The 25461-nt window shown below is 46.0% G+C and overlaps 1 protein-coding gene across 8 annotated transcripts in view; it reads right to left on the bottom strand.

The window, feature by feature from the left end:
- Nucleotides 1-408: 408 nt before the first annotated feature.
- EPHB2 (EPH receptor B2) overlaps nucleotides 409-25461 on the bottom strand; it is a 376554-nt gene continuing 351501 nt past the window's right edge. For 4 of the 8 annotated variants that reach the window (XM_033922322.1, XM_033922327.1, XM_033922328.1 and 1 more), the window contains exons 7-16: nucleotides 20877-21039; nucleotides 17518-17626; nucleotides 15677-15744; nucleotides 12290-12412; nucleotides 11270-11517; nucleotides 10338-10553; nucleotides 9336-9485; nucleotides 6852-7045; nucleotides 4469-4624; nucleotides 409-1017 (exon numbers count right to left, since the gene is read on the bottom strand). In XM_033922322.1, coding sequence (XP_033778213.1) covers nucleotides 909-1017; nucleotides 4469-4624; nucleotides 6852-7045; nucleotides 9336-9485; nucleotides 10338-10553; nucleotides 11270-11517; nucleotides 12290-12412; nucleotides 15677-15744; nucleotides 17518-17626; nucleotides 20877-21039 — 1536 coding nt within the window. In that variant the 3' untranslated portion in view covers nucleotides 409-908. The remainder of the gene's footprint in view (nucleotides 1018-4468; nucleotides 4625-6851; nucleotides 7046-9335; nucleotides 9486-10337; nucleotides 10554-11269; nucleotides 11518-12289; nucleotides 12413-15676; nucleotides 15745-17517; nucleotides 17627-20876; nucleotides 21040-25461) is intronic. The other 4 variants (XM_033922324.1, XM_033922323.1, XM_033922330.1 and 1 more) reach the window with 4 other exon arrangements.

Below are 25461 nucleotides of genomic sequence, written 5' to 3'. Positions count from 1 at the left end.
CCAAAGAGGATGGAAACGTTCCTCCGTGTTCACAAAAAAGCCCCTGCCAAAACCTTGAACATTATTATGCACTTCTGTTTTCCACATCTTCACGAGGAAAAGAGTTTTTCTTTTTCATTTTTTAGAGATGCAGATGGTCCATTTAATGGAATCAGAGCCGCTGACGCTCTATTGCTCTCCTCTCCAGCAGCTCTTCTGACGGTCAATGTCTGGCACAGGGGATTTCCCACTCTGGTTGAGGTCTCAATGAGAGCTGCACGAAGAATGCCTTAATTTCTTTTTATACGGATTTTTTTTTTCTCTTTTCTTTAATTAAAAAAAAAGTCTCTTTGCTCCACTGTGGCTGAGGCCACCTTGAACAACCCTCCCTCCCTCCCTCGCTCCCTCCCACCCCCCCAAAAAAGTCCTTTTGAATACCTTTTATTTTATTGATATCATTTCTTTTTTCAAGGTTTGTGCAGGAAGGAGAGGGATGTCGTAGCTTCTGGCTCCCCTCTTATTACCCTGAAATGTGACTCCATCTCTCTCAGCCCTTTATGTGAAGGTCATTACTTTAATTGTTGAACCGTTCTGTCTGTTTAACAAATGTTCTCCACTTTTCCATTCCCAGAACACCAATGTCTGTTCCCCCTCTCGGTTTTGTTTTTCTCGGTGTGTTTCCTTGGATGCGCAGTGTCGCTTGGTCTTTACTTGGCGTGGTTCCACTGACCAGCGCTGGCAGGGGAAGGGCTGACCCGTCTCTGTGGTGGAGGCTGTGTCACAGCTCAGAATAGACCAGCAAAGTGGAATGAGATGAGGGAGAGGGATGCGGTCAGGGAAAAGGCAAGGAGTCCCTTCTCCACCCCCTCCCCCACCCCCACCCCCACCCCCCCGGCTAGGAGAGGGAGGGAGGGTCACTCGGCTGGACATCAAACTTCGACCGACTGAATTTGATTCATTTGTGCTCGCATGACCTGAATGCTATTCAAAATCTTCTTCTGATGACCGGCTAAAGTGACGCCAACTCTGAGAATGTCCCTTGAAAAGAAAAAGAAAAAGACAATTAAAAAAAACTGAAACAGGAATAATACCAGCAGTGTATTATTTATTTATTCAATTTTTTATACTTTTCTCCCAAGGGAGCTCAGAATGTTTTACAGTAATGTATTCAGGTACTCAAGAATTTTTCCCTGTCCTGGCGGACTATCTATCTTAATGTACCTGGGGCAATGGGGGGAGGGGGGGGGGCGTGAGTGACTTGCCCAGTACGTCGATTATGTTTATTTAAAATTTTTATAAACTGCTTACCTTTGGCAAGATTAAAGTGGTTTACAATAGAAAACCTATTAAACAAATCAACATTAAAAAGAAACGAACTCTATCCACATATAGGAAAGACCTGAATCATTCATGCAAGAGCATTCCAGCAATCTCATACCTATATATTTAAAGGACCCTTCAAATCAAAAACTGAACCCAGAAAGCTTGGTGAAAAAAGGAAGTTTGCAATCTACTCTTAAAATTTGGAGAAATTCATTTATGCCATCATTTCCCTTCGTAGACCATTCTGGAGCTCTAGGGCCAGCCCCCAAATTCCCTTTCCCTCCAAGCCCAAAAAGAAACCCTTAAGATCTTGGATAACTCCTCTAAATGCACTTCCCTTTCGGTCCTGTTTATTGTTACGTGATTTGTCTATGTTATTTGTACTGACTCCCCGAATTTTTTTAGATTTGTTTATCGCTGTGTATTAAGATTAAGCGATTCATCAAATTTGAAATAAAACTTGAAAAAAACGTGAAAACTTTTAAGCCTGGCAAAGAGAAAATGATGAGGTGTCTAGCCAGACAGGAGGGAAGAGACAGCATACAAGAAGCACCTAGGGATCTGCCTATAAAAATGGTAAAATATGGCCTTTCAGATTGTTCTATTAGATCGCTTGCTGGTGTCCATGACAGCGTCCACGGCACACCTCGCTCCCTTCCCTCCAATACCCAATGCTACCAGATGCCACTTTCCACAACATGACGGCTCCCAGGGAAAGAAGAGATTCTCAGAATAGATCAAAGGACTAAAAGAAAGAAAAACAACAGCGGAATGATGAATTGATAAAGGGGGGGGGGCTGTTACTACTTGGGTGTCTTCTACAGAGATTTCTCCCCCCCCCCCAAAAAAAAAAAACAACCCTCTAAAACAGGGGCTACACATATCAGGTTCCTGCTAGGTTCGAAATTATGACAACACGACAATTGCAGATGGTCACAGTTGAGAGATTTTACTGTACAAGTTCAGGGGGCCGAGCAGTGAAGATTTACGCCCGGGCCTCCTGATATATACTCCCAGGGGGAGTTGAAACATGCGGCAGGCGTGGAATGCTGCTGCCTTGGGGGGAGGGGGGCGGAGGGACTTGTGGGAGTCTGGACGAATAAGCCAGCGACGAAAGAAAGCTGGGTTCTGGGACACGGAGAGCAGATTGATGAATTGCTTTCGAATTTTGCTTCAGAAGACCGAGTGGCAGGTAGATGATTATTCCAACATTAACCGTGCTATAAAAATGAGATTTGAGCTTTGAAATGCTCGCGAAGGGGTTTTTTTGTTTTGTTTTGTGTTGTTTTTTTTTGGGGGGGGGAAATGAACTTTGCTAAAATCCATCTGGAAGAAGAAAACAGGTGGCAGGTGTTGGGTAGAGTTACCAGAAGTCCTCCTTTTGAAGACATGTCCGGGTAGATTTTCACAACCTGGCACTTTGTCCGGGTTTTGAAAAGCTATCAAATCGCTGTCGAGCAGGGGGGGAAGTGTTCTAGGGGTCCGTTAACCCTAGTGTTGGGAGGCCTGGATGGACCTAAGAACTAAATGGCATCATATTCTGTCACTCTATAGGTAAACGGGTGTCTCCGTCGGAAGTAACGTGACTCACAGGAGACGTTTAGGAGGTAATTGTGTAACCTGGTGCCTTAAATTAGTGCCAGTTCAATAATGGCACTTAGAGATGGCCTAAGACATTAGAGTAGGGGGGGGGGTGTCCTCAAAGTCCACAACCCGGCCTGGTTGTGGGGGTGGGGTGCGGCTATTGTATGTGTGTTTTGTGAGAGCACAATAGCTAGTGACAGCTCCATAACTGCTGGAAAAATTTCCCCATAAAAGAGGGGGGGGGGAGATTTGCCTTTAGCACATCACAAGGAGAACTCATTAGAATACTAATGAGCTCCTTGTAATGCATTTGCATAGGGTTCTCGTGGCTGATATGTGGATCGGTAGCTGAGCTTCTGTGTCAGTAAGGCTGCTTTAATGAGTCATACAAGCGCGGAAAGCTTTTGAGCATTGGGGCCTCGGTGACTTCAACCTCTGTCCCACTCATCTGCAACTCTTGCTCTAGAGCAGCAGGTAGCAGACCAGTGGAGCCGGGTTCAAATCCCACTGTGGTACCTCGTAATCTCAGCCACGTCACCTAACCCTCCCGTTGCCTCAGGTACAAACTCAGATTCCTACCAGGACAGAAAAGTACCTGCCATACCAGAAGGTTTACTGCTGGGATCATTTTTGGGTTTGCAAGCAGTACACAAGACGTTATAAATATCTTAAAAATAAAAAGGATTCTCAATCCGGTCCTCGGTTTTCAGAATACAGTGCTCCCTCGCGATTAGCAGGGGTTTCGTTCCAGGAACCCCTGCGAATCTTGAAAAACCGCACATACGGTTTTTCATGGGGGAGCCTGAAGAGGGCAGTAGGAGAGTGCAGTAGGAGAGCAGCCGGAGCGCGAGTGCAGGAAATCACTCGCGGTACGCTCTGACCGCCTCTTCCTGCATGAAGTAGGGCCTTATCCAATCAGGAGCTGCTCTCTCCTGCCTCTCCCACTGCCCTCTTCTTGTCGGCGGTTCACGGTCGGAAAATACCGCGAATGACCGGGACCGCGAATAACCAGGGGAACAATGGAGATGCACACAGAGTAGGCAGTGCGGGCAAATTTATCGTATGCATATTCATTGTGAGTATCCAGTGGCGTAGCGAAGGTGAGAGATGTCTACGGCAATGGCGCCCCTCCCCCTCCCTCTTTTCTGCCCCCCCGCTCCTTCCCGCCCCCCCTCGCCCCCCCTCTTCCTTTCCCCATACCTTTTTAGTTTTCCAAGTGCGAGCGACAGCATGAACTTGCTGTCCACATCGTGTCGGCTATCCATCCGACGTCATTTCCTAGGTGCAAGGCCCGGACGAGACATCAGAGAAAGGCGACACCGACGCAGGCAGCAAGTTCATAATGCTGCTTGTGCAGGGAAAATTAAAGAGGGAAGGGAAGGGGGGGGTCAGACCACGCCCCCCCCCCCCCCCGCATCCCTTTCCTACATCACTGTGAGTATCCTGAAAACCTGACTGGTTAGGTGTGTCATGAGGACTGGGGTTGAAAAGAACCCCCGCTCCAGAAGCGCGCAATCACAGACCACGCTCATCTACCCACGACGCCTTTCTTCTGGCCAAGCATTCTGACCTCTATACTTACTCCATAGTCATCTGGGAGACCACGTCGAAGGAGGAGAAGCCAGCGTTGGAAAAGCTCTCCTTGTACTGACCCATCTTGATGGCCTCCAGCCACTCATCCACAGTGTTGAAGCTGCTGTAGTCGGGGACTGTTCGGTCAAGGAGTGGAAGGTTGACCCTACACAAGGAAGGATGGAGGCTGGTCAGAGACGTAGGACCTACGTGAAAAGAAGGCTCCCTCCTATCCAGGGAAGGCCCAGGGAAAGACCTCAGCCTCAGGATGACCTTCTTCAGATTCTAGGTCTTTCCTTTGTCCTAACTTATAAAGATGCAAGCAATTAAGGCAGTCAAGTCTCCTTTGACATTTAACCCTGTCCTTACCTTCCATGAGCAACACGCTACCTGCTATTGGAACAGCTCACGATCTTGCCTCAGAAGCGGTAAACCCACAAAATTTTGGCATGGGTTCCGAAGGGTGAGTTACATTCGTTCCTATAGATACTTTCCTGTCCCTGGAGGGCTCACAGCCTACGTCTGTACCTGAGGCAACAAAGGGTTAAGCAGAGAAGTCTACAACTGGGGCCCAGATTCCATTATAGAAATGCTATGCACTCCCTTAGGTGCACCACTTACACCATATCGGTCGAAGGCGTAAATGCCTTTCAAAAACTACCTTCCATGAATCTGGATGTTCAGGAGCTGAAAATAGTGCACACTTTGGACCCTGCCCATAAGAGCTCACATTTCGTCAGCCCCTTTCGCTTTCCTCTCGCTCCTCTGTTGTTCCATTGCTAATCTATCCCACACTTACTGCTGAAGAGCACAATTAAGAAGGAAAAGCATAATTTGGCTCATGTAAAGATCTGTTTCTTTCCTGATTAGATGCCATAGGCAGACTCATCCTTAACATGTGATCTAAGGCACATTTTGTTTCTCTATTTAACTCGCTATTTTGCTGTGTTTGTTCAAAACAAAATCAACTTTTAAATTGCAACAGTTTGACATCTAATTAGCTGAGAATTATGGATCTCTGGCTTGCTAAGGAGCTTCAGAGGCCACATCTGAAGAAGGGACCTGCCAAACCTTGGAAGCTCAGGTCCAGCTTCCCCCATTGCATCAATCTTACGCGGGTCTAACGGTGTCAGGTCAAAAGCGCGCCGGGACAAAGGCGAGCGCAGACAATTGAGCGCAGTGTGGGAGGCGTGCGCCGAAGAAAATTACTGTTTTTAGGGGCTCCGACGGGGGGCCGTAGGGGGGAACCCCCCCACTTTACTTAATACAGATCGCGCCGCGTTGTGGGGGGCGTTGTGGGGGGTTTGGGTGGTTGTAACCCCCACATTTTACTGAAAACTTCACTTTTTCCCTGTTTTTAGGGAAAAAGTTAAGTTTCCAGTAAAATGTGGGGGGTTAGAACCCCCCAAACCCCCCCAATGCCACCGCGATCTGTGTTAAGTAAAGTGGGGGGGGCTCCCCAACAAAACCCCCGTCGGAGCCCCTAAAAACAGTAATTTTCTTCGGCGCGTGCCTCCGTCTTGCGCTCAGTTGTCGGCGCGCGCCTTTGTCTTCCGCGATTATGTCTATGAACCGGGTCTAACGCATCTCGCAGCCTGCAAAGAATCATTTAACTCCAGCCCTAACATGTTGATTTTACATTTGATATCCCGCTTAATGCAAGAGGTCAAAGCGACTTACATATAATCTAAGGTACCTGATTAAAATAAAAAGATAATAAAATTTATATAATGAATATAATAAAAGAATAAAAAACATCCCAGCAAAATAATTCAAAATCAAAAATAGAAAAAAAAAAAAGATCGGAGATAAGGGAATTAAAAGAAAAAAATTAAAATAGATAAAATAAATTTAACGAAATAGTCCTGCGTAGACAGTCTCTGAAACATCTAGGTGGGTTCTAGATCCTCCCCTTTTCATTTTTTGGGATTTCTTTGCGCATTAACGCTCGTCTCTTTCGTGATGTTCCTGGAACACTCAGTCCCTCCACAGCCTTTACAGTGGCAAGGCACACTCTGAAGATAATCACAAAATCTAAGGAATGAGGCACCTAGAACTTCCCAAGTAAAAGCATCCCCACCACTAAGTTCTTTCTTTTGGGTGCTCAAATCTGGGTGATGGCTGATCAGAGACAATAAAGATATAGACACTTGGGGGGGGAGGGAATTCTGTAAATGGTGTCTAAAAAGATAGGCGTCTATCACATGCCAATCAGAAGGGGAGGGATAGGGCGCACGACGGGGGGGGGGATCAAGAAGGAGCAGGGTGGGTGGAGAGGATGACAGGTGCCAAGGGTGGACCCCCCCACACACACACCTTCCACTTACTATGCCACTGGATCCTGTGATCCTCTAGAGATTCTTCCCACCACCCTTGGTCTCTGTAACACTTACCCAGAAGAGAGCGGTGCCACGGCTTTCAGACTGTTGGGATTTCGAATCATTTTGTCCAGCGTGTTGACGATCTGCCCAAATTTGGGTCGATGGTTGCGGTCCTTCTGCCAGCAGTCCAGCATGAGCTGGTGGAGTGCACTGGGGCAGTCCATGGGAGGGGGCAATCGATAATCCTGCTCAATGGCATTTATCACCTGCAAAAGGGAAATATCCAACGCCAGGAGATGAAACAATAAAGTCTGAGACTTATTAGAACCCTATATGAAGGGAACTCTTCTCTCTCTCGTTTTCCTTTTTGGTTGTTGCTCCCACCCTTCTATTTTATATTACTTTATATTTTATATATCTGTTCTCCAGCTGGATCAGGAGCTAATCTCTGCAAACAGTTCAGAAGTTGCAAAGTCCATCTCACCATTTGCTGGAGTCTAGAGAAATACTGAGCCTTTACGGAGAAAACCATGCAAAACGGTGTTGTTTCTAGGACTCCATCCATTACTTGACAGATATACTGGAAGTCACAGGTTCTAGACCAATGATCCCCAAATTGGGTTCCTGGAACTTTCTTCAGGATTCCTCATGAAATTAGATTATAGAATTTAACACATATAAGTTTACATAAATTGAGGGTTCCTTGGTGTTTGAAAAAATGTTTTAGGGGTTCTGTGAGAGTAAAAAGTTTGGGAATCACTGGTATAGACACTAAGGAATTTCTGTTTGTGGACAAGTGAGATAGATTTGCATACAACTAAGGTAGTACGTGTAAATTTATCTCATGCATATTCACTGGGGGTACCCTGAAAGCCTGACTGGCTAGATGTTTCCCCGAGGACTGGATTGAGAATGATTGTCCTAATGGAACATATGCATTAATTACTAATATTCAGGAAAAAACAAGCAAACCTATATACAGTTCAGTTACGTCACAAACACAACATGGCTGGGTGTTTCCCAATGACTGGGTAGAGAAAACCTGCATTTGGAGGATGGTTGTCTGTAGCCTGCTGCCTGATCTGGTTATAGGTTTAAGTTTAAGTTTATTTAAAATTTGATTTTAACGCTTATCAACATTTCTAAGCGTTGACCAATGATAAAAAAAATGAGGGATACAACTAAGATACAACATACTTAAATAGACATGAAACAGACTTACTAGGGAAAAAAAAGAGACATAAGGAGAAGGGGGAGAACTACAATGTTTAGAGTAAAGAGACATTTAAGGTTTGAATGAGTTTATTCACTGTGGCCAGACAGGGGTTCGTAATTGGCGTCCCCAATCATTTTGCAATGTTTGTGCCTATCGACCCAATGCTTCTTTATGAGGGTGATTGTTATAGGTGATTTAGTGTTAGCCGGCTGAAAATGTACCGCTGCCATTCTACAAGACCTATGGCACAGAAAGCTCCCACTATCTTCTAGAAACATCAAATTTGTAGGTAGTAATTTTTTTCCCAACTAACTTAATCTATCTGTGTCTAGCAGCGGTTCCTGGCTATCGCAGTGTTTTTTCCTAATCGTTATTATATTTTCAACATTTCACTAAGCGGCAGGCACCTCAGTGTGTCTTTTCGGCTTTTTTGTCATTTGGCGCCATCTACTGGGATACTTTTACACCCCTGAGGAAGGCCCTGTGGCCGAAACACGGACCGTGCTGGGGTCCAGTATATGCTCTCTTATAAAGGACTTTATATGTCTGCCACACTGTATATTTGTGTGAATTTTAATTAAATGTGTTTGTCCATACAGTAGTCTGATCAGTGTCCCTTTCCTACTTCCTTGTTTTGTTTCTATAGCTTTCAAAAGTTACCTTCTCTTCATTGAGTGAAGACAGACTATTGCATTACGGTTTGGTAAGGAAAGACCAACAGAGGTGATGAGATAAAGAGAAGCATTTGAAAGGGTCTCTATAAAGCTTTAGTGTTTCTTCACTTCAGTCAAACGTTCCTCTCCCCTTACTTTCACTATCATACAACTCTCAACCAATAAAAAGGAATCACTTTATAGTTTGTTTCCTGGCCATTAATTCCACATATCTAAGCAGATAAAGAAGGCATTCACAATCCTTTGTTCATAATTTTCTAGAAAATCCATGCCTCACAGGCCAATGGATGACTTAAATTTGTGTCAACTACAGAAGTAGTCTCAAACTTGCGGCCTGCAAGGCACTATTTTGAGGCCCTTGGTGTGTTTATCATAATCACAAAAGTAAAATAAAAGTTTATTGATCATATGTCTCTTTAGCTATAAATGACAATATTATTATTAAGACTTAGCCAAAAGGAAAGATTTATAAACTATAAAGAGTTTTACCTCATGAAAAATTGTAATTTCTTTAATAAGACATTAACTATTTTTTTTGGAGGCCCTCCAAGTACCTACAAATCCAAAATGTGACCCTGCAAAGGGTTTGAGTTTGAGACCACTGGTCTACAGTTATGGGCCCATTTTCAAGCTTGCCAGTGTTGGCCTTACACAGCAGTAACTTACGTCCTGATTGGTCATATCCCAGTAAGGTCGTTCCCCATAGGACATCACCTCCCACATGACAATGCCATAACTCCAGACATCACTTGCTGAGGTGAACTTTCTGTACTGGATGGCCTCAGGCGCTGTCCACCGAATGGGGATCTTCCCACCCTGCAGAAATGAAGTGAAGCAGGAGACCATTTACCCATTGCTCCTCCTTTCCTCCAATCTAATGAAGAATATACTCTCTGTACCCAAGGGGCCAGGAGCAAGCGCACTATAGAAAAAAAAACCCAGACTGGTTAGAGAAGAATTTGCCAGCTGGGATCTGGCTTGTTCAAGAACAATTCTGAAAAGAAAGAGTTTCTTACAATGAGGGAGTCGGGAGCACCGAATAACTTGTCAAGAAAACCAACAAGAGAAATTTGGTTTTTAGCTAAACTAAACTAAACCTTAGGTTTGTATATCGCGCCATCTCCGCAAGCGTAGAGCTCGGCACGGTTTACAGAGTTAGGAGGAGAGGAACTACAATGAAGGGTTATAGGAGAGGAACTAAGAAGATAGAGAGGGACAAGGGTACCAGAGAGCGGGAGGTGATTAGATTTTTGGAAAACAGCCAAGTATAGAAACACATATTTAGCTTCCTTGGGGAATGGTGAAGCACTGCAGAAATGTACCACAACTGCCCAACCAATCCTGACTCACTGCATGAAATTATTCTAACTTTGAGACAGAACTGAAGATTTCAACTTATGGTTGGAGAGAGAGGGAGACTAACAGAAAGACAAAGAGAAAAAGACCCCCCCTCATCCAAAAACCCTTTATCCGGGTTTTGAAAAGCTTCCCGACAAAATCGCATCGGGAAGGGGCATGCGGGCAGACGGACGCGTGACATCATTCCGTTGCATCCACACAGGCACAGATACTGTCTGGGGCGAGACAGGGGGGCAGAACATCGGTGTTTTAATGCAGATTTTTGAGAATCTAGCCCTGAGCCTGTTGGTATCCCTCTTTCGTCCTTACCAGTGCACTGGTGTACGTGGGGTCAGAGGTATCGTCCTCCAGGAAGCGGGACAGGCCGAAGTCAGACACCTTGCACACAAGGTTGCTGTTCACCAGGATGTTGCGTGCAGCCAGGTCCCGGTGAACATAGTTCATATCTGCCAGGTATTTCATGCCTGCGGCGATGCCTCGCAGCATTCCCACCAGCTGGATCACCGTGAACTGCCCGTCATTTTGCTTAAAAATGCAGATAAAAAGGAAAGTGTGAGAGGGCTGCTGTGAGCTGGAGTAGTAGCCTAGTGGTTATGTGGCAGGCTGAGATCCTGGGGAACTGGGTTTAATTCCCGGTGCAGCTCCTTATAGGCAAGCCACTTAACCCTCCATTGTACCAGGGAGTGTACCATTGTACCAGGCGCAGTGGTTAGAGCTACAGCCTCAGTACCCTGAGGTTGTGAGTTCAAATCCCTCGCTGCTCCTTGTGACCCTGGGCAAGTCACTTAATCCCCTCATTGTCCCAGGTACACTAGATAGAGTTTGAGCCCACCGGGACAGATAGGGAAATATGATAAAATACCTCCTATCCTCACTATGCCACCGCCCTGATCCGTCCAAGTCCCTTCCGTGGCCACACCCCCTTTTCAGATCCATACGCACAATTTACAGTGTGGATCCCACCCCACCACCTAAAGATGCTTCATGCAAATTTTAATGAATGCCAGTTAGCGCTGATAATTACAGCTCAATGATCAGCGCTAATTGACTTGCTAATCGATTAAATTGTGTACGTAGATTGGGTACGTGCCCATATTTGTGCATGCAATAATTAGTGCCATCTACAGAATTAGGGCAATAATCACTCTCCTCCCTCCTTCCTTTTCCTGCATCATGCTGCTTCCGTATGTCTCTCCTCCTCCTCTTCCTCTTGCCGTCCTCAACCCCTCTTTGCATCCTACCCGTAAGAAAGAGTCCAGCGATCCGTTCTCCATGAATTCTGTGATTATCATCACTGGCGTGCTCTTGGTGACCACCCCTTCCAGGTGGATGACGTTGGGGTGATCAAACTGTCCCATGATGCTGGCCTCACTCAGGAAGTCCCGCCGCTGCTTCTCCGTGTAGCCCGACTTCAGCGTCTTAATGGCAACAAACATTTCTCGCTTCCCGGGCAGCTTCAGGTGTCCGCTGCAGACTTCTCCGAACTCTCCTAGGGGGTGATAGAGACAGCCCACACTAAACCGAGCACCTATTTTAACAGGCGTGAACTAAATCAAAATTTAAAAAGCGAACACTTTACTTAATAGAGATCGCACCAGCGTTGTGGGGGGCTTGGGGGGTTATAACCCCCCCACTTTACTTAATAGAGATCGCACCAGCGTTGTGGGGGGTTTGGGGGGTTATAACCCCCCCACTTTACTTAATAGAGATCGCGCCAGCATTGTGGGGGGTTTGGGGGGGTTGTAACCCCTTCATTTACTGAAACTTAACTTTTTCCCTCTTTTTTAGGGAAAAAGTGAAGTTTTCAGTATAATGTGGGGGGTTACCAAACCCCCAAACCCACCACGCCAGCGCGATCTCTGTTAAGTAAAGGGGGGGGGTTCCCCCCCACACACCCCCATCGGAGCCCTTTAAAATACTGTTTTTCTTCGGCGCGCTTCCGCCTTGCATTCAGTTGTCGGCGCGCCTTTATCATCGCGCGCTTTTGACCTGTCACCCCCCCCACCCATCAGGACTTGTGGACTTTGCCTCTATAGTAAACTCAGCCTTGGCTAGCCAGAGCGCAGGAACTGGCCCTAGAAAACCGCACCTTGTTCTAATCTCATCTTACCCACCTCACATCAGCTCTCTTGCCATAGTTTTCATTGCTGGTGCTCATGTGCAAACCCAAACTGAACCCGAAGCCAGAACTGCTCTGAAGCTGAAGATTCGACTGGGGCTCATCTCCCCTGCTCCAGAAGCAGCACTTGATTGGCCCTTACCTGCTCCAATCACTTGCTCAATCTTCACACAGGAAATGTCGATTTCTTTTGCAAATTCCCGGACAGCCTCATTGGGGTCCTCGTAGGTAAAGGGATCGATGTAAATCTTCATCCCTGGAGTCACTGTTCAGGAGAAGAGAGCAAAGGACACAGTTAACAAAGACAAAAAGGGGACGAGCGAGAGGGACGGAGGAAAGACGACGGGGAGATGAATGAATGCAGAATGAGAGTGCATATGAGAGACAGTGGCGTGCCGCTTCCCTTCCCCCGTACCTCTGTAACGTTCCTGGCGCGAGCCCCAAGCCCTAGGCACGGGTCCAGGAAGTGATGTCAGAGGAAGAGCCGATGCTGGCTTGACAACAGGTTGGGGGTGGCTGCTCGCACCAGGGACATTACAGAAGGGAAGGGAAGCGGTGTGGCAGTGGGGGTGGGGAGGACGGATGCTTGTGCCCTCACCAAGATGGCGCCCGAGGCGGACCGCCCCCTCCCCCCCTTACTATGCCACTGGTGAGAGAGAAAGTTACGTGGTTCAGCTATAACTCAGGTTTTTTTTTATTTCAGCAGTAGCTAAAGGTGAATTCTATTCTTAAACTGTATATTGTAATTTTCGATGTATTTTTTGTAATTCGCGACCTTTTCCTAACAGGTCACTCTCGGAATTGTCTTAGCGTACTGCACATTTTATATTTTCGCATTCTTAAAGTTGATGTACTCTGTATTTCCTCTGACTATCTGCATATTGTAACTCGCTGAATGTCCAGCTCTCTTGAATGTAAACCGCCTAGAAGTCGCAAGATAGTGGCGGTATAGAAAAATTAAGTTATTATTATTCTTCAGATACACAGGAGGACTCACTAAGGGCCCGATTCACTAACCTGCCCAATCGTGACCGATCTGTGTCCAACCCGGGCAGGGACAATCGATTCAGGAAGCAAGAATATGCTAATGGGGAGGGGGCAATCGGAGGCACGCCCCATCCGCTGACATGGATCGCTAGGTAGCGATCCCGACACATGCACAGACCATCTACTTTGCCCGCAGATGGTCTGCGCATGTGTTTGCTGTCTTTTTTTAAACTGGCCCCGACTCACCTGCTCTCTGCCGTCCTTCCCTGCAGTGCGAGCCTGTGGTTTTAACCCGCGGGTTTGGAAAGATTGGTTAATTTAGAATCAGTGAATTACTTAGATAAATTCAATATCCTTAATGAACACCAATCAAGGTTTTAGTACAGCGACAGTTTTAGCCTCAATTCTTGATCAACTTCATGGTCTTTTTAGTAAGGCTACTAGTGCTTTTGATTTGGTAGACCATGAAATATTGCTGAGATGTTTGGATGCGATAGGACTCTCAGGAAGAGTTTGGAATTGGTTCCAAGGTTTCTTGACCAAAAGATCGTATCGAGTGGTTTGTGATGGCAATTATTCCCATTCTTGGAGTAATCCATCTGGGGTACCTCAGGGTTTCCCGCTGTCACCCACTCTATTCCATATTTATATTTCATCCCTAGGACATCTATAGCAAAGTCTGAATTTAAACTTCTCTATATATGCAGATGATGTTTCTATTTTAATTCCTTTAAATGAATTTACTAATGACATTCTAAAACAAGTATCTCATATCATGACCTTGATAGAGCAGTGGACAATCAACTTTAAACTGAAACTAAATACAGAAAAGACCAAAATTTGTCTGGCCATCACTATAGTTGCATTCCCTTTGCGCAACTCACCTGAAAATATATTGGCTAAATATGATCCCATACAAATCCACTGCCTTTTGAATATTATTGCAATGTGGGCTCCTGGGCAAGGACAGGGCTGGCACTGTTTCGGGAGGGTTAGCCCTCTTGGGTTAGGGTCCAGATTTCCCCAGACACGTCCTCCTTTTCGAGGGCATGTCCGGAGGTCCGGACGGCTTTTCAAAACCTGGCACTGTGTCTGGATTTTGAAAAGCTTTCTCGAAATTGCGTCGGGCAGGAGGGCATCTGTGTATACCCGGATGCCACCCGATAACATCACGTCATCACATCACATCCGTGCAAGCCTTCCTGCCCGATGAGATCAGGCAGCGGGGGAGGGGGGGGATGAGGTGGGGCTAGGGCAGGATTGGGGTGGGACTGGGGCATAAGAGGGCGGGGATGGGTGGGCCTAGAGGGCGGGTCTAGAGGGTCTAGATTTTACTTAAACCCTATCCTGAGTTAAAGGGGATCCCTGATGGCCTCTGCTGCCCCTGTGTGGCCGTGCAAGGAGATGACAGGGTGTGTGCTGTTAGCCCAACAATTGCTGCCCCAGGGGATCTTCTGTCAGCGCAGGATGGTCAGGGCTGGTGTTAAACATGCAGGGGCCCAGGGCAGAAATTTGGGAGGGGGCCCAAAAGCCCACCCAACAGGCTGTATCTCCTTCAGCTTCAGATAGGCTTGTGGGTCCCTTGTAGAATAGTGGCCGAGGGTAAGTGCCCTTTTCACACACCCCTAACGCCAGCCCTGGGGATGAATACCACATGCAATGAAGCCGGCTCTCCAGTGTTGTAAAGTTCCGACGTTATCTAGGTCCAGTCCCCTAATTTCTCTGTCACACCACAAATTAGTTCTAGTCTACAATTGCACCATATCTTTGAAATTCTTGGGTCACTCTTAATAAACCCCCCACTTAATTTCAGGACATTTGTGACTGGTTAAAACGTTAAAAGCATCAGCTGATTCTGATCAAATACATTTCTTTTCTTACTCTTATACAGTGGCCTGCACCACTGTAAGAGGAATTATCCCAGTCCGTTCCACCAGTCTGCACTCCTGATGTGTGCACATTTCAGCTCAACCAGTGTCTCCTTCTGTGTTCCACCCAATGAGCTTTGATTTTGTCCTAGGTACAAAACCCCCAACAATGTGGGGGGTCTGAGAAAATCAAGTCCTTTGACTCAATTAATATCTTTCCTTTGTGATTATTATTTCATGGACCCAACACTGAATTTATTGCTGAGAAACCCAAATCGCTCTCCATGTGAGAAAGTGAAGCTAATTTCACATATCTTACCTCTAATTGTATTAAACAACAAATGAAAATCGGTTCATTAGACAAGCTCTGAATGGGTTCATATATTTTCCAAGTATCTGGGCTACGCATGGAAGACAGAGTTTAGCCGTGCACCCTCGCCTGCCAAAGCTGAAGGACCGGTGCGCGCTGTTTTTGCGACATACCCTTTACAACACTGAGAGGAGCCGGGTGAGACCCCCGGGAGATGCCCGGAGAGATCCAGAGGGGCCAGGCCCCTCCTCTCCAAGGGCATCTCCCTGTGGCTGGAGCTGAATGGAAACTGAAAGAGAGAAAGAACCAAGCCACGAACCGAGTGGGCGAACCCCGAACCCTGGGGACGGCAGTCTGTACGTACTGTGGCCGCTGGTATAGTGCTGCAGCTTGTCCGTGTACTCCGAGTCCGCTCTTTCGAAGCCCCGCCTTCTGAAACGAGAAGACAGCGATGAACAGAGGTCTTGCACCAGGTCTCTCCCCTCCCCCCCCCACAAGGAAGTGAAAAACAGATGGGGGGAGGCACAGAAAAAGACAGACTGCGTGGTCAGTGTTGTTCCCAATGATCAGCATTGTATATTCAGTTTATTTTGGGCCGCTATAAACTTAGCCAGCTAAGTTGGCTTAGTTTATGGCAGAGAAAGATAGATCATTTCTTTAAGCCAGTGGTTCCCAACCCAGCCAGTCAGGTTTTCAGGATAGCTCTAATGAATATGCATGGGGCAGATTTGCATGCCTGTCACCATTCGGAAAAATTAAGAGGGGACAGATTCAGAACCAATGCTAGGAAGTTCTTCTTCACCCAAAGGGTGGTGGACACCTGGACAGAGTACGGTTTTGGGGTTCAAGAAGGGATTCCTGAAGGAAAAGGGGATAGAAGGGTATAGATAGAGGATTACTATACAGGTCCTGGACTTGGTGGGCCCCCCGCGTGAGCAGACCCCTGGTCTGACCCAGCAGAGGCACTTCTTATGGCTTGGGAAATTCTGTCCATGTGGTTTGCTTTTCATATTTAATTTTTATATGTATCTAATATACTAACCTTGGTAGCATGTGTTTGCTCTTTTTGCCAGTGTGTAATGCTATGGACTGAACTGAACTGCGGCAGACAGACAGAACAGCAAAGAGAGACAGACAGAAGGAGGGAGGCAGACAGAGAGAGTCACAAGGAGAGAGATGGTGCAGACGCTCATTCCCCAAGACATAACATAACATATGCTTGTATACCGCAGCTGCCTCTCAGTTCTGTGCGGTTTACAGAGTAAAGATACTGGACATTCACAGTGAATTAAAATCCCCTAGTTAAAATACTCCCTCAGCATTTAATGCACGCTAAAACGGCTAGCATGCCTTAGTAAAAGGACCCCATATTTACTAAACAAGTATTCTTTTTAACAATTTTCTAAATGCCAGATAGGTGCTGGAACTTCATATAAAATGACCACGATGTTTATCCCATATACCGGCCTGATAAGATAGAATTCTGCCAAACACATCCCTTAATCGATGGAAAATCAAATATCTGCGAACCCCGTGTAGGGCGTTTTCTATTGCGCTCACATGCAGCCTACTGACGCTTAACATGCATGGATCTCGTGGATCTCGTGGTGCTAAACAGCGTTCTATGACCTTGCATATGGGCGGGGCATGAGCGTCTCCCGCAGTTATGCACACAAGTGTCATTTACAGACCAAAGTGCCGCCTTTACGCCTGCCAGAGATGTACCGATAGCAGCTGGATATCGCCACTGTCCGTACAGCTGAGCAAAGCGCCTTTGCGCTAACCTCACTGTGCCCCGGCTATATACAGATAGGGGGCAAATCGATAAGCGCAAAAAATGCTGCACATTAAGTGTGAATTCTATCATGGAATCTGGGCACCTGGGTTCCATTATGGAATACTAGTGTAAAACGCATTTGCACGCCAACATTTAGACACAACCTGGGTGCAGAGCCTGGCAGGGCAAGGCACTTGAATATAAACCCTCGGTTTAAAACTGAGTTAACCTTTTTCCCATTTTTTAGGGGAAAAAAGTGACCTCAGTTTATATTTGAATTGATTTATATTCAAGCATATATGGTACGTATTAATTTACACGCTAGCATCAGAAGCTAATTGATGCTGCTGTCGCAGCTGGAAAATACCAACATATTCACGGCGCCCGTCACACCTACTAGGAAGTACAGATGAACAAGATGAACATACCTGTTGCATACAATAATGATGACGACCACGGCGATGAGGAAGACGAGCCCTGCTGTCGAGGACCCTATAATGAGTGGAAGCTTTTCCCGGAAGCTGGTCTGGTATTCGTCTATAGGAAGGAGAATGAAAAGTTTCAGAGGGTGTGAACGGGAACCTGCCCATGCTACCCTACATGAGAGCCCGTTGGAAGAGATACAGCCCCAAGATCATGCAACCTGCAGGGATACGAATCTTGGAGCAGGGGGTGGGGTGAAGGGGACATGGACAGAGAGAGAGAGAAGACAAATGGAGAGATGATGGGTGAATGTGCGTGACTGAAGACATCCCTAATAAGGCATCTAGCAGGGAAAATATTACAGAGTGGATTTCGTTGAAGCATCTTTGGAATATCCTCTTCCCCCACGAAGGTAGGTATAAGGCAGGGATCCTCTCCGGAGCAACCTGTGTGCAGCTTCTGATGGTGAAGCAGGACCAAACCTTTCTAATTCTGTGGCATGTTTGTGGATTCAAATACCTATGATTTATTTGGTTTTATATTTATTTATGTAATTGCTTTTATTTGGTTTCAACTCTAGCAGCATTTATAAGTCACGCAAGCGTGAAAAAGCAACTAAGCTGTACGTCGCCATCATGCTCAGACTGTTGCCGCGTCGGTTCCTCCGTCTTCTTCTTTAGCAAATGTTTCTACAATTACTTTATTACAATTACTTTGACTGCTAGAGTTGAAATACTTTCATAGGATATGGAGTGACTATAACCCTTAAATATACACATTGTAAGACTGAAATTTATTGGAGGAAGGAGAGTTTTTGAAAAGTGTATAATTTTGGACATTAAAGTAAAGAAAATTAGTCTGAACTGCACTCGGCTTTTTGTTTTTACTTTTGGAGATTATTGATAAGTGGAGTTTTTTTTTTTGTTTTTTTTTAGACCCATGAAGACGAACTGAGGCCTTTTTCTCCTTTCTTTCTGGCTCTCCCTCATTGAATTAAGACAGGGGTGTCCAATGTCGGTCCTCGAGGGCCGCAATCCAGTTGGGTTTTCAGGATTTCCCCAATGAATATGCATGAGATCTATTAGCTTACAATGAAAGCAGTGCATGCAAATAGACCTCATGTATATTCATTGGGGAAATCCTGAAAATCCGACTGGACTACGGCCCTCGAGGACCGACATTGGACACCCCTGAATTAAGAGTTTGCATATATATATGGGTATTGGTCCATCCATATCAGGGATCTCAAAGTCCCTCCTTGAGAGCCGTAATCCAGTCGGGTTTTCAGGATTTCCCCAGTGAATATGCATTGAAAGCAGTGCATGCACATAGATCTCATGCATATTCATTGGGGAAATCCTGAAAACCCGGCTGGAATACGGCTCTCGAGGACCGGAGTTCCCTACCCCTGTCCTAGGACAAAGCAGAAGGCTTTAGGGCAGGGGTCCCCAAAGTCCTTCCTTGAGGGCCGCAATCCAGTCGGGTTTTCAGGATTTCCCCAGTGAATATGCATTGAAAGCAGTGCATGCACATAGATCTCATGCATATTCATTGGGGAAACCCGACTGGATTGCGGCCCTCGAGGAGGGGCTTTGAGACCCCTGATCCATATGAATGCCTAAACACATTATTATTTCTAAATTTTGGGTAACAGCCTGCATATAGAGGCTGCTGTGGGCTTTTCATACCAGTATGCAGATATTGGCCAGTACTTGATAAGAAAAAATGGTATACCATCCTGAACTTCTCCAAAATAAGGCGACATATCAAATGCCAACATAACATATCGGTTGGCCAGTGATACTTATCTGGTTACTGGTGATATTCAGACTGGTACCCAGACAAGTAACTGATTCAAATCTCACTGCTGCTCCTTGTGACCTTGGTCAAGTTACTTAATCCTCCATTTCGTCGGGAACAAAATTAGGTTGTGAGCTGTCCAGTGATGGAAATTCCTACTGTGCCCACATGTAATACACTCTATGCGGAATCTTAAGCCTTTTTTCTGTTCTACCTTCGTCGGGGCAGTTACTGGTTAGCAGAATGAATATTGGCGCTGACTGGGTAACGCCCAACTCCAGCTGGACAGTACCAAGGTGGCAGAATTAGATAGCCAGTGGAATTATCCAAATCCTTCCACTAAAAATCCAGGAATGGACTTGGTCAGTTGAATACCAGGGGAAGAGTTGTTCCTATCTAAACAAGTCCAACTGAATCCTGACCCCTTTGTTTTTAATGCAAAACTATAAAAAGGTAGGAGTGAAGAGCAATGATTAGATTCTGTGTCAGACAGCAAAGCAAGTATGTGTCTGTGTTTGCTTATGTATGTGCTTGTGCTTATGGACATGTGTGTGTATGCACACAAGCAGAAGCGGAATTAGACAAGGTACAGAGAAGGGCAACGAAAATGAGAAAAGGGATGGGACGACTTCCCTATGAGGAAAGGCTAAAGTGGCTAGGGCTCTTCAGCTTGGAGATGAGACGGCTCAGGGGGATATAATAAGAGTTCTATAAAATAATGAGTGGAGTGGAAAGGATAGATGTGAATCACTTGTTTACCTCATTCCAAAAATACTAGGACTAGGGGGCATACAATGAAGCAACTAAGTAGTAGATTTAAAATAAACCAGAGAAAATATTTCTTCATTCAACGTGTAGTTAAACTCTGGAATTCGTTGTTGGAGAATGTGGTGAAATCAGTTAGCTTAGCAGGGTTTAAAAAAGGGTTTCGATTATTTCCTAAAAGAGAAGTCCATAAGCCATTATTAAGATAGACTTTGGGAAATCCACTGCTTATTCCTAGGATAAGCAGCATAAAATAAGTTTTACAACTTGGGATCTAGCTAGGTACTTGGGACCTGGGTTGACCACTGTTGGAAATAGGATACTGGACTTGATGGACCTTTGGTCTGTCCCAGTATGGCGATTCTTATGCTCTTATGTATGTATGTGCTTGTGTGTGTGTGTGTATGCGTGTGTACATATATATATATATATATATATTTTTTTTTTCTATACCTAGGGAGCTCAGAATGGTTTACCTGAATTTATTCAGGTACTCAAGCATTTTTCCCTGTCTAATGTACCTGAGGCAATGGGGGGGATTAAGTGACTTGCCCAGGGTCACAAGAAGCAGTGTATGTATGTATGTATGTGTGGATGTATTTGCATGCATGCATGTGTGTGTGTATCAGAAACTCTTTCCTTATAGTCCCAGCTTTCTTGTGGCTTGTACACGGATTATCTGCAATCATCGCAAGGCAGAATTGATTCTCAGGGTCTAGAGAGTGCCAGACCTTTTCCTAATTTCTCTCTCGTGTTTTAGTTATTCCAAATTAAACCACATGCGCATCCAACTTCTCACCTTCAGTCATGGTTTGTAAATACATCTTGCCACTATATTGCCCGTAGCCAGCGACTGTCCGTGCCCGCACCTGGAACACATAGATAGTGCCCGCTTTCAGGCGGCTCACCGTTGCCGTATTGGTCTGACTTTTCATCATAGTGGAATTGTATTCACTCAGATCCTACCAGAAAAGGGAGAAAATACAAAGATTTCAATGGACACCCGTGCAAATCTCCTAACAACAACATTGCATATCCCCAGCTTGGGACACAATCAGGGAACCTGATTTGGGGTAACTGATTTGCAGACGACAAAAAAAAAAAAAAAAAAAAGTTGAAAAGTGCAATGTACAGTGAGGCAAACAGGAGGTTTCCATTTGCAAACTCATGTATGTCTCTTCAGGGACTGGACTGAAAAGAGGTGAGGTGTGTCTCTGCATGTGCCTCTGCTTGAGTCTACGCACTTGTCTGTGTTTCTTTCTGCCTAAATGTACAGACAGACAGAGCCTCCCCAGGGGGCACTTATCGCTTCATGATTGTACCTGATCATAAAAATGGAAAACTGGAGTCTGAAAAATCACATACGATGAGATCAGAGTACGTGAGATAACATTACCCAGAAGCACTTTCAGAGAAGGTAAAGGGGGACACAGGCAGAGAAAGTCACCCCCAGGGTCACACAGAGAGTCAGTGACTGAGGCACAGGGAGAAAAAGTGACTCCTCCACGGTCACACAGGGAGTCAATAACTGAGAAACAGGGAGTCAGTCAGTGAGTGAGGCACAGAGAGAAAGTGACTCTGAGAAGCAATTCTGCTTGCTCCCTTTTGAGAAGGAACGGATGTGCTATATACCAGTGTTTTTCAACCTTTTTACACCTATGGACTGGCAGAAATAAAAGAATTATTCTCTGGACCGGCATCGGTCCGTGGACTGGCGGTTGAAGAACACTGGGCTAAGTCGTGGGCCAGACCCCGCCCATCTCTACCCAATCTCCACCCCAGACCCCACCCCCATAATAGTACTAATTGCACCTTGCACGTCCCATGCCTCATCTGGAAGCCTTTCCTCTGACGTTGCAACGTCAGAGAGAAGGCTCCCGGTTCAGGCGCAGGATGCCCGTAGGAGCCGCTGCCTGTGGCTTTGTGCACTGAATCAGTGAGGAAGAGGGAGCTGGCTCGAAGATAACGCCGCATCGATCGCACCATGGACCGGCGGTTGAAGAACACTGCTATATACTTCACAAATGACCTCTCTCTGCAGACACTGAGGGAGCTTGCGTAATATTAGGGGGTGCTCAGCACTGACTGCACCCATTGCACGGTCAGCCCTGTAAAATCAGATCATCATCTCACTATACAGAACTGTGTTATCTGCTCTCATTTAGGTGATACAGCCGAGGGGGCATATTCTAAAGATACGTCTAAGTCCGTTTTGGGCCTAAATCACTAGTCGCCCAAAGTCGGACTTGGGAAAAGGTCCATTTTCGAAAAATACATCCAACATATTTTTTTCCCGAAAATCGTCTAACTGTATGTCCAGCTGTCCGATCGTCCAGACTGCTAAGTCTTCCATCTTTATACCCCATTTTCGTCCAAAAATTTGTCCAAGTCAAAAATGCCTAGAAAAAGACCTTTTGACCGGGGTCAGCAAAGTGATGGACTGGACACCCAAACATTGCAGCAGAGTAGTGGGGGACCCTACAGGGCACTGCTTTGAACGTCACAAAAAGGGTGCCACATACACATCTCACCACAACAACCTTACAGGTCACGGTGAGCCCCCCAAAACACCCCCCAGAACCGACTAGACCTACCTGTCTACCACCCCAATAGCCCTTATGGCTGCAGGTGCCACTTATATGGCAGTACATAAGGGTTTGGAGGGTGCACATGTTTCACCATGCATGCAGTGGTTACGATTTTTATGCCAGGGAGGGGGAGGGTCAGTGATCACTAGGGGAATGTATAGGGGTCTGTACTTTGCCCCTGCAGTGGTTATCTGGTAACTCTGAATACCTTCTTGAGACTTAGACCTGGTTTTAGATGGCCTAAGTCAAAACGTCCAAATTCCATCTAGGCAGTGTTGTAAAACTTTGGGTTATACACGCAGTATGACTAAGTCTAGGACGGCCTACGTCCCGCCCAAATCCCGCCTTCACCACTCCTCCTAAAACACCCCTTTTAGCTCTGGGCGTACTGAAGCACTGTGAAGGCCTAAGTCGTTTTTAGATACGTCTAAAACCTGGTTCGATTATCGGCACTTGGACAACTTGTTTCACTGATCGTCTAAGCGCCGATTTTTAGATTTAGGCCGGTTTTTTGACGTATTTCCGTATCGATTATGAGCCCCAGAGGATCTAGAATCAGAAAATAATAGTAAATATTGAAGAACTAAGGCCAGTACTGGGCTGTGTCTGGATGGGCTGGGGAGGGCTTCAATGGCTGGGAGGGTGTCGATGGGCTGGAGTGAGCTTTGACAGAGACTTTAGCAGCTTTGGGTTCTTGCCCAGAAATAGCTAAGAAGAAAAAAATAAAAAAAAATTTAAATTGAATCAGGTTGGGCAGACTGGATGGACCATTCGGGTCTTTATCTGCCGTCATCTACTATGTTAGTCCTATGGCCTCAGTCCATTCTGAGAGGGCATGTGGATAAGAGCTGGGCAGTACGAAGCATTTGTGACACCAGAGGCGATGCCCGCCTCCATTACGAGTTACCTTTGCACGGGCGCTGGGACCCTATTAATCTGCTGGAAGATTGCATGAGAAATTGGACCGCTCCAGCTGCTCAATCTCCACCTCCGCCCCGAGCGCAGCCTGCAGAATGTGCCCACCAGCCTGTCTTATGATAATATTTAAACAGGTGCCGGAGATCCTGTTATGGACAGATGCTTCTTTGACTGGAAACAGCGCCCCTGATCTCGCCAAGGTGCAGATGGGACATTTCTAACATTATTATTTTATTTTTTTTTTCTTCCAGGATGTTGACCATTCACAGTGAAAAAGGGCAATGTCATTTTTAAAAACCAAAAACACTCGCTCGCTTTCCAAATGAGAAATCGCCTGGTTTTCAACAGGGTCACTAAACACAGCACTGTGACGAACCTTCACTGAGAAGCACTTGCTTCCCCCCCCCCGGTCCATACCATACTATACTTTTACCCGATGGAGCCCCCTCCCTCCTCCATCACTTGCTTTGCTATAGCCAATGAAAGAAAGTGGGCCAGAAACTATTTTTATGCTACTCCCTTCCCATATTTGCAGCTAGTGTGGTCACACCGCTTGGTAATTATTTATTCAATTTTCTACACCAGGGGTAAGGAACTCCGGTCTTCGAGAGCCGTATTCCAGTTGGGTTTTCAGGATTTCCCCAATGAATATGCATTGAAAGCAGTGCATGCAAATAGATGTCATGCATATTCATTGGGGAAATCCTGAAAACCCAACTGGAATACGGCTCTCGAGGACCGGAGTTCCCTACCCCTGTTCTACACCACTCTCCCAGGGGAGCTCAGAATGGTTTACATTAATTTATTCAGAAACTCAAGCATTTCCCCTGTCTGTCCTGGTGGGCTCACAATCTATCGAATGTACCTGGGGCAATGGGGGGATTAAGTAACTTGCCCAGGGTCACAAGGAGCAGCGTGGGGTTGAACCCTGAACCTCAGGGTGCTGAGGCTATAGCTTTAACCACTGCACCACTCTAGAAATCAAAATGTAGTAAAAGTGAGCTAAGTATAGGACAAAGAAGCCATTATGACATCACTGATGAGGTTGGCTCTTGGGCATTGGTGGAATGAGGCTTTATGATGTCACAATACCAGCTCCGGTTATCAGAGGCTGAAACTTTTCACACTATTTATTTATTCAATTTTCTATACCGTTCCCCCAGGGGAGCTCAGAACGATTACATGAATTTATTCAGGTTCTCAAGTTTGCCTCCTAAAGCAAAGGTGAAAACTTCCAAATAACAGGCTGGGCGATCCTTATCTGATTTAATTAAAATATAAGTTCTCAGGTTGTCCAGCGGCTCTGTGGCAGTGCTGCACCGCCATATGTTGGCTCGGGATATTGCATTCTCAGTTACCACTCAATGGCGACACCCAGTGGCCAAACTTAGAACTTGCATTAGCCAGGCTCCACATGGACTCTAGCACCAAAATGGGACAATTCATCGCAGGACGTTTCATCACAGCTGTGCTGAAATGATCACGCAAAGTCATCCTTTTCCGCTTCTCCTCTACCTTGCTCCTGGTTCCTCTTACCCCCACCCCGTGCTCAACTTCAGGTCAGGGGATAGTTTTCAAGGCCGGTGATGGGAAATTTTTGGTGTTGGAGGTTATGGATTTAAGGGTAATTTTCTTGCAGAGTCTGCGGTTTTTTGGGGTGATATTCAACTATTCTACCAGTGCTCTTCCGGATGTCTCTCTGTAAATTTTAAGCCTCATTGTGGGGCTCCAAGAGCTTCTCTCGTTGTGTGCTTGAGGGAGAGGTGCCAGATCGCAGACATGGAGGAAAGGGGGAAAGTAGGATTTTGGGGTGGGGGTATCGCTCCCTCCCCAAATGCTGAATCAGAAAGCTGCCTTATAGAGTGGAAGACAGAGGGA

This window comes from Geotrypetes seraphini, chromosome 15 (assembly GCF_902459505.1).
Source record: "Geotrypetes seraphini chromosome 15, aGeoSer1.1, whole genome shotgun sequence".
Classification (NCBI taxonomy): domain Eukaryota; kingdom Metazoa; phylum Chordata; class Amphibia; order Gymnophiona; family Dermophiidae; genus Geotrypetes; species Geotrypetes seraphini.
This window is presented reverse-complemented; position numbering and strand designations above follow the sequence as displayed.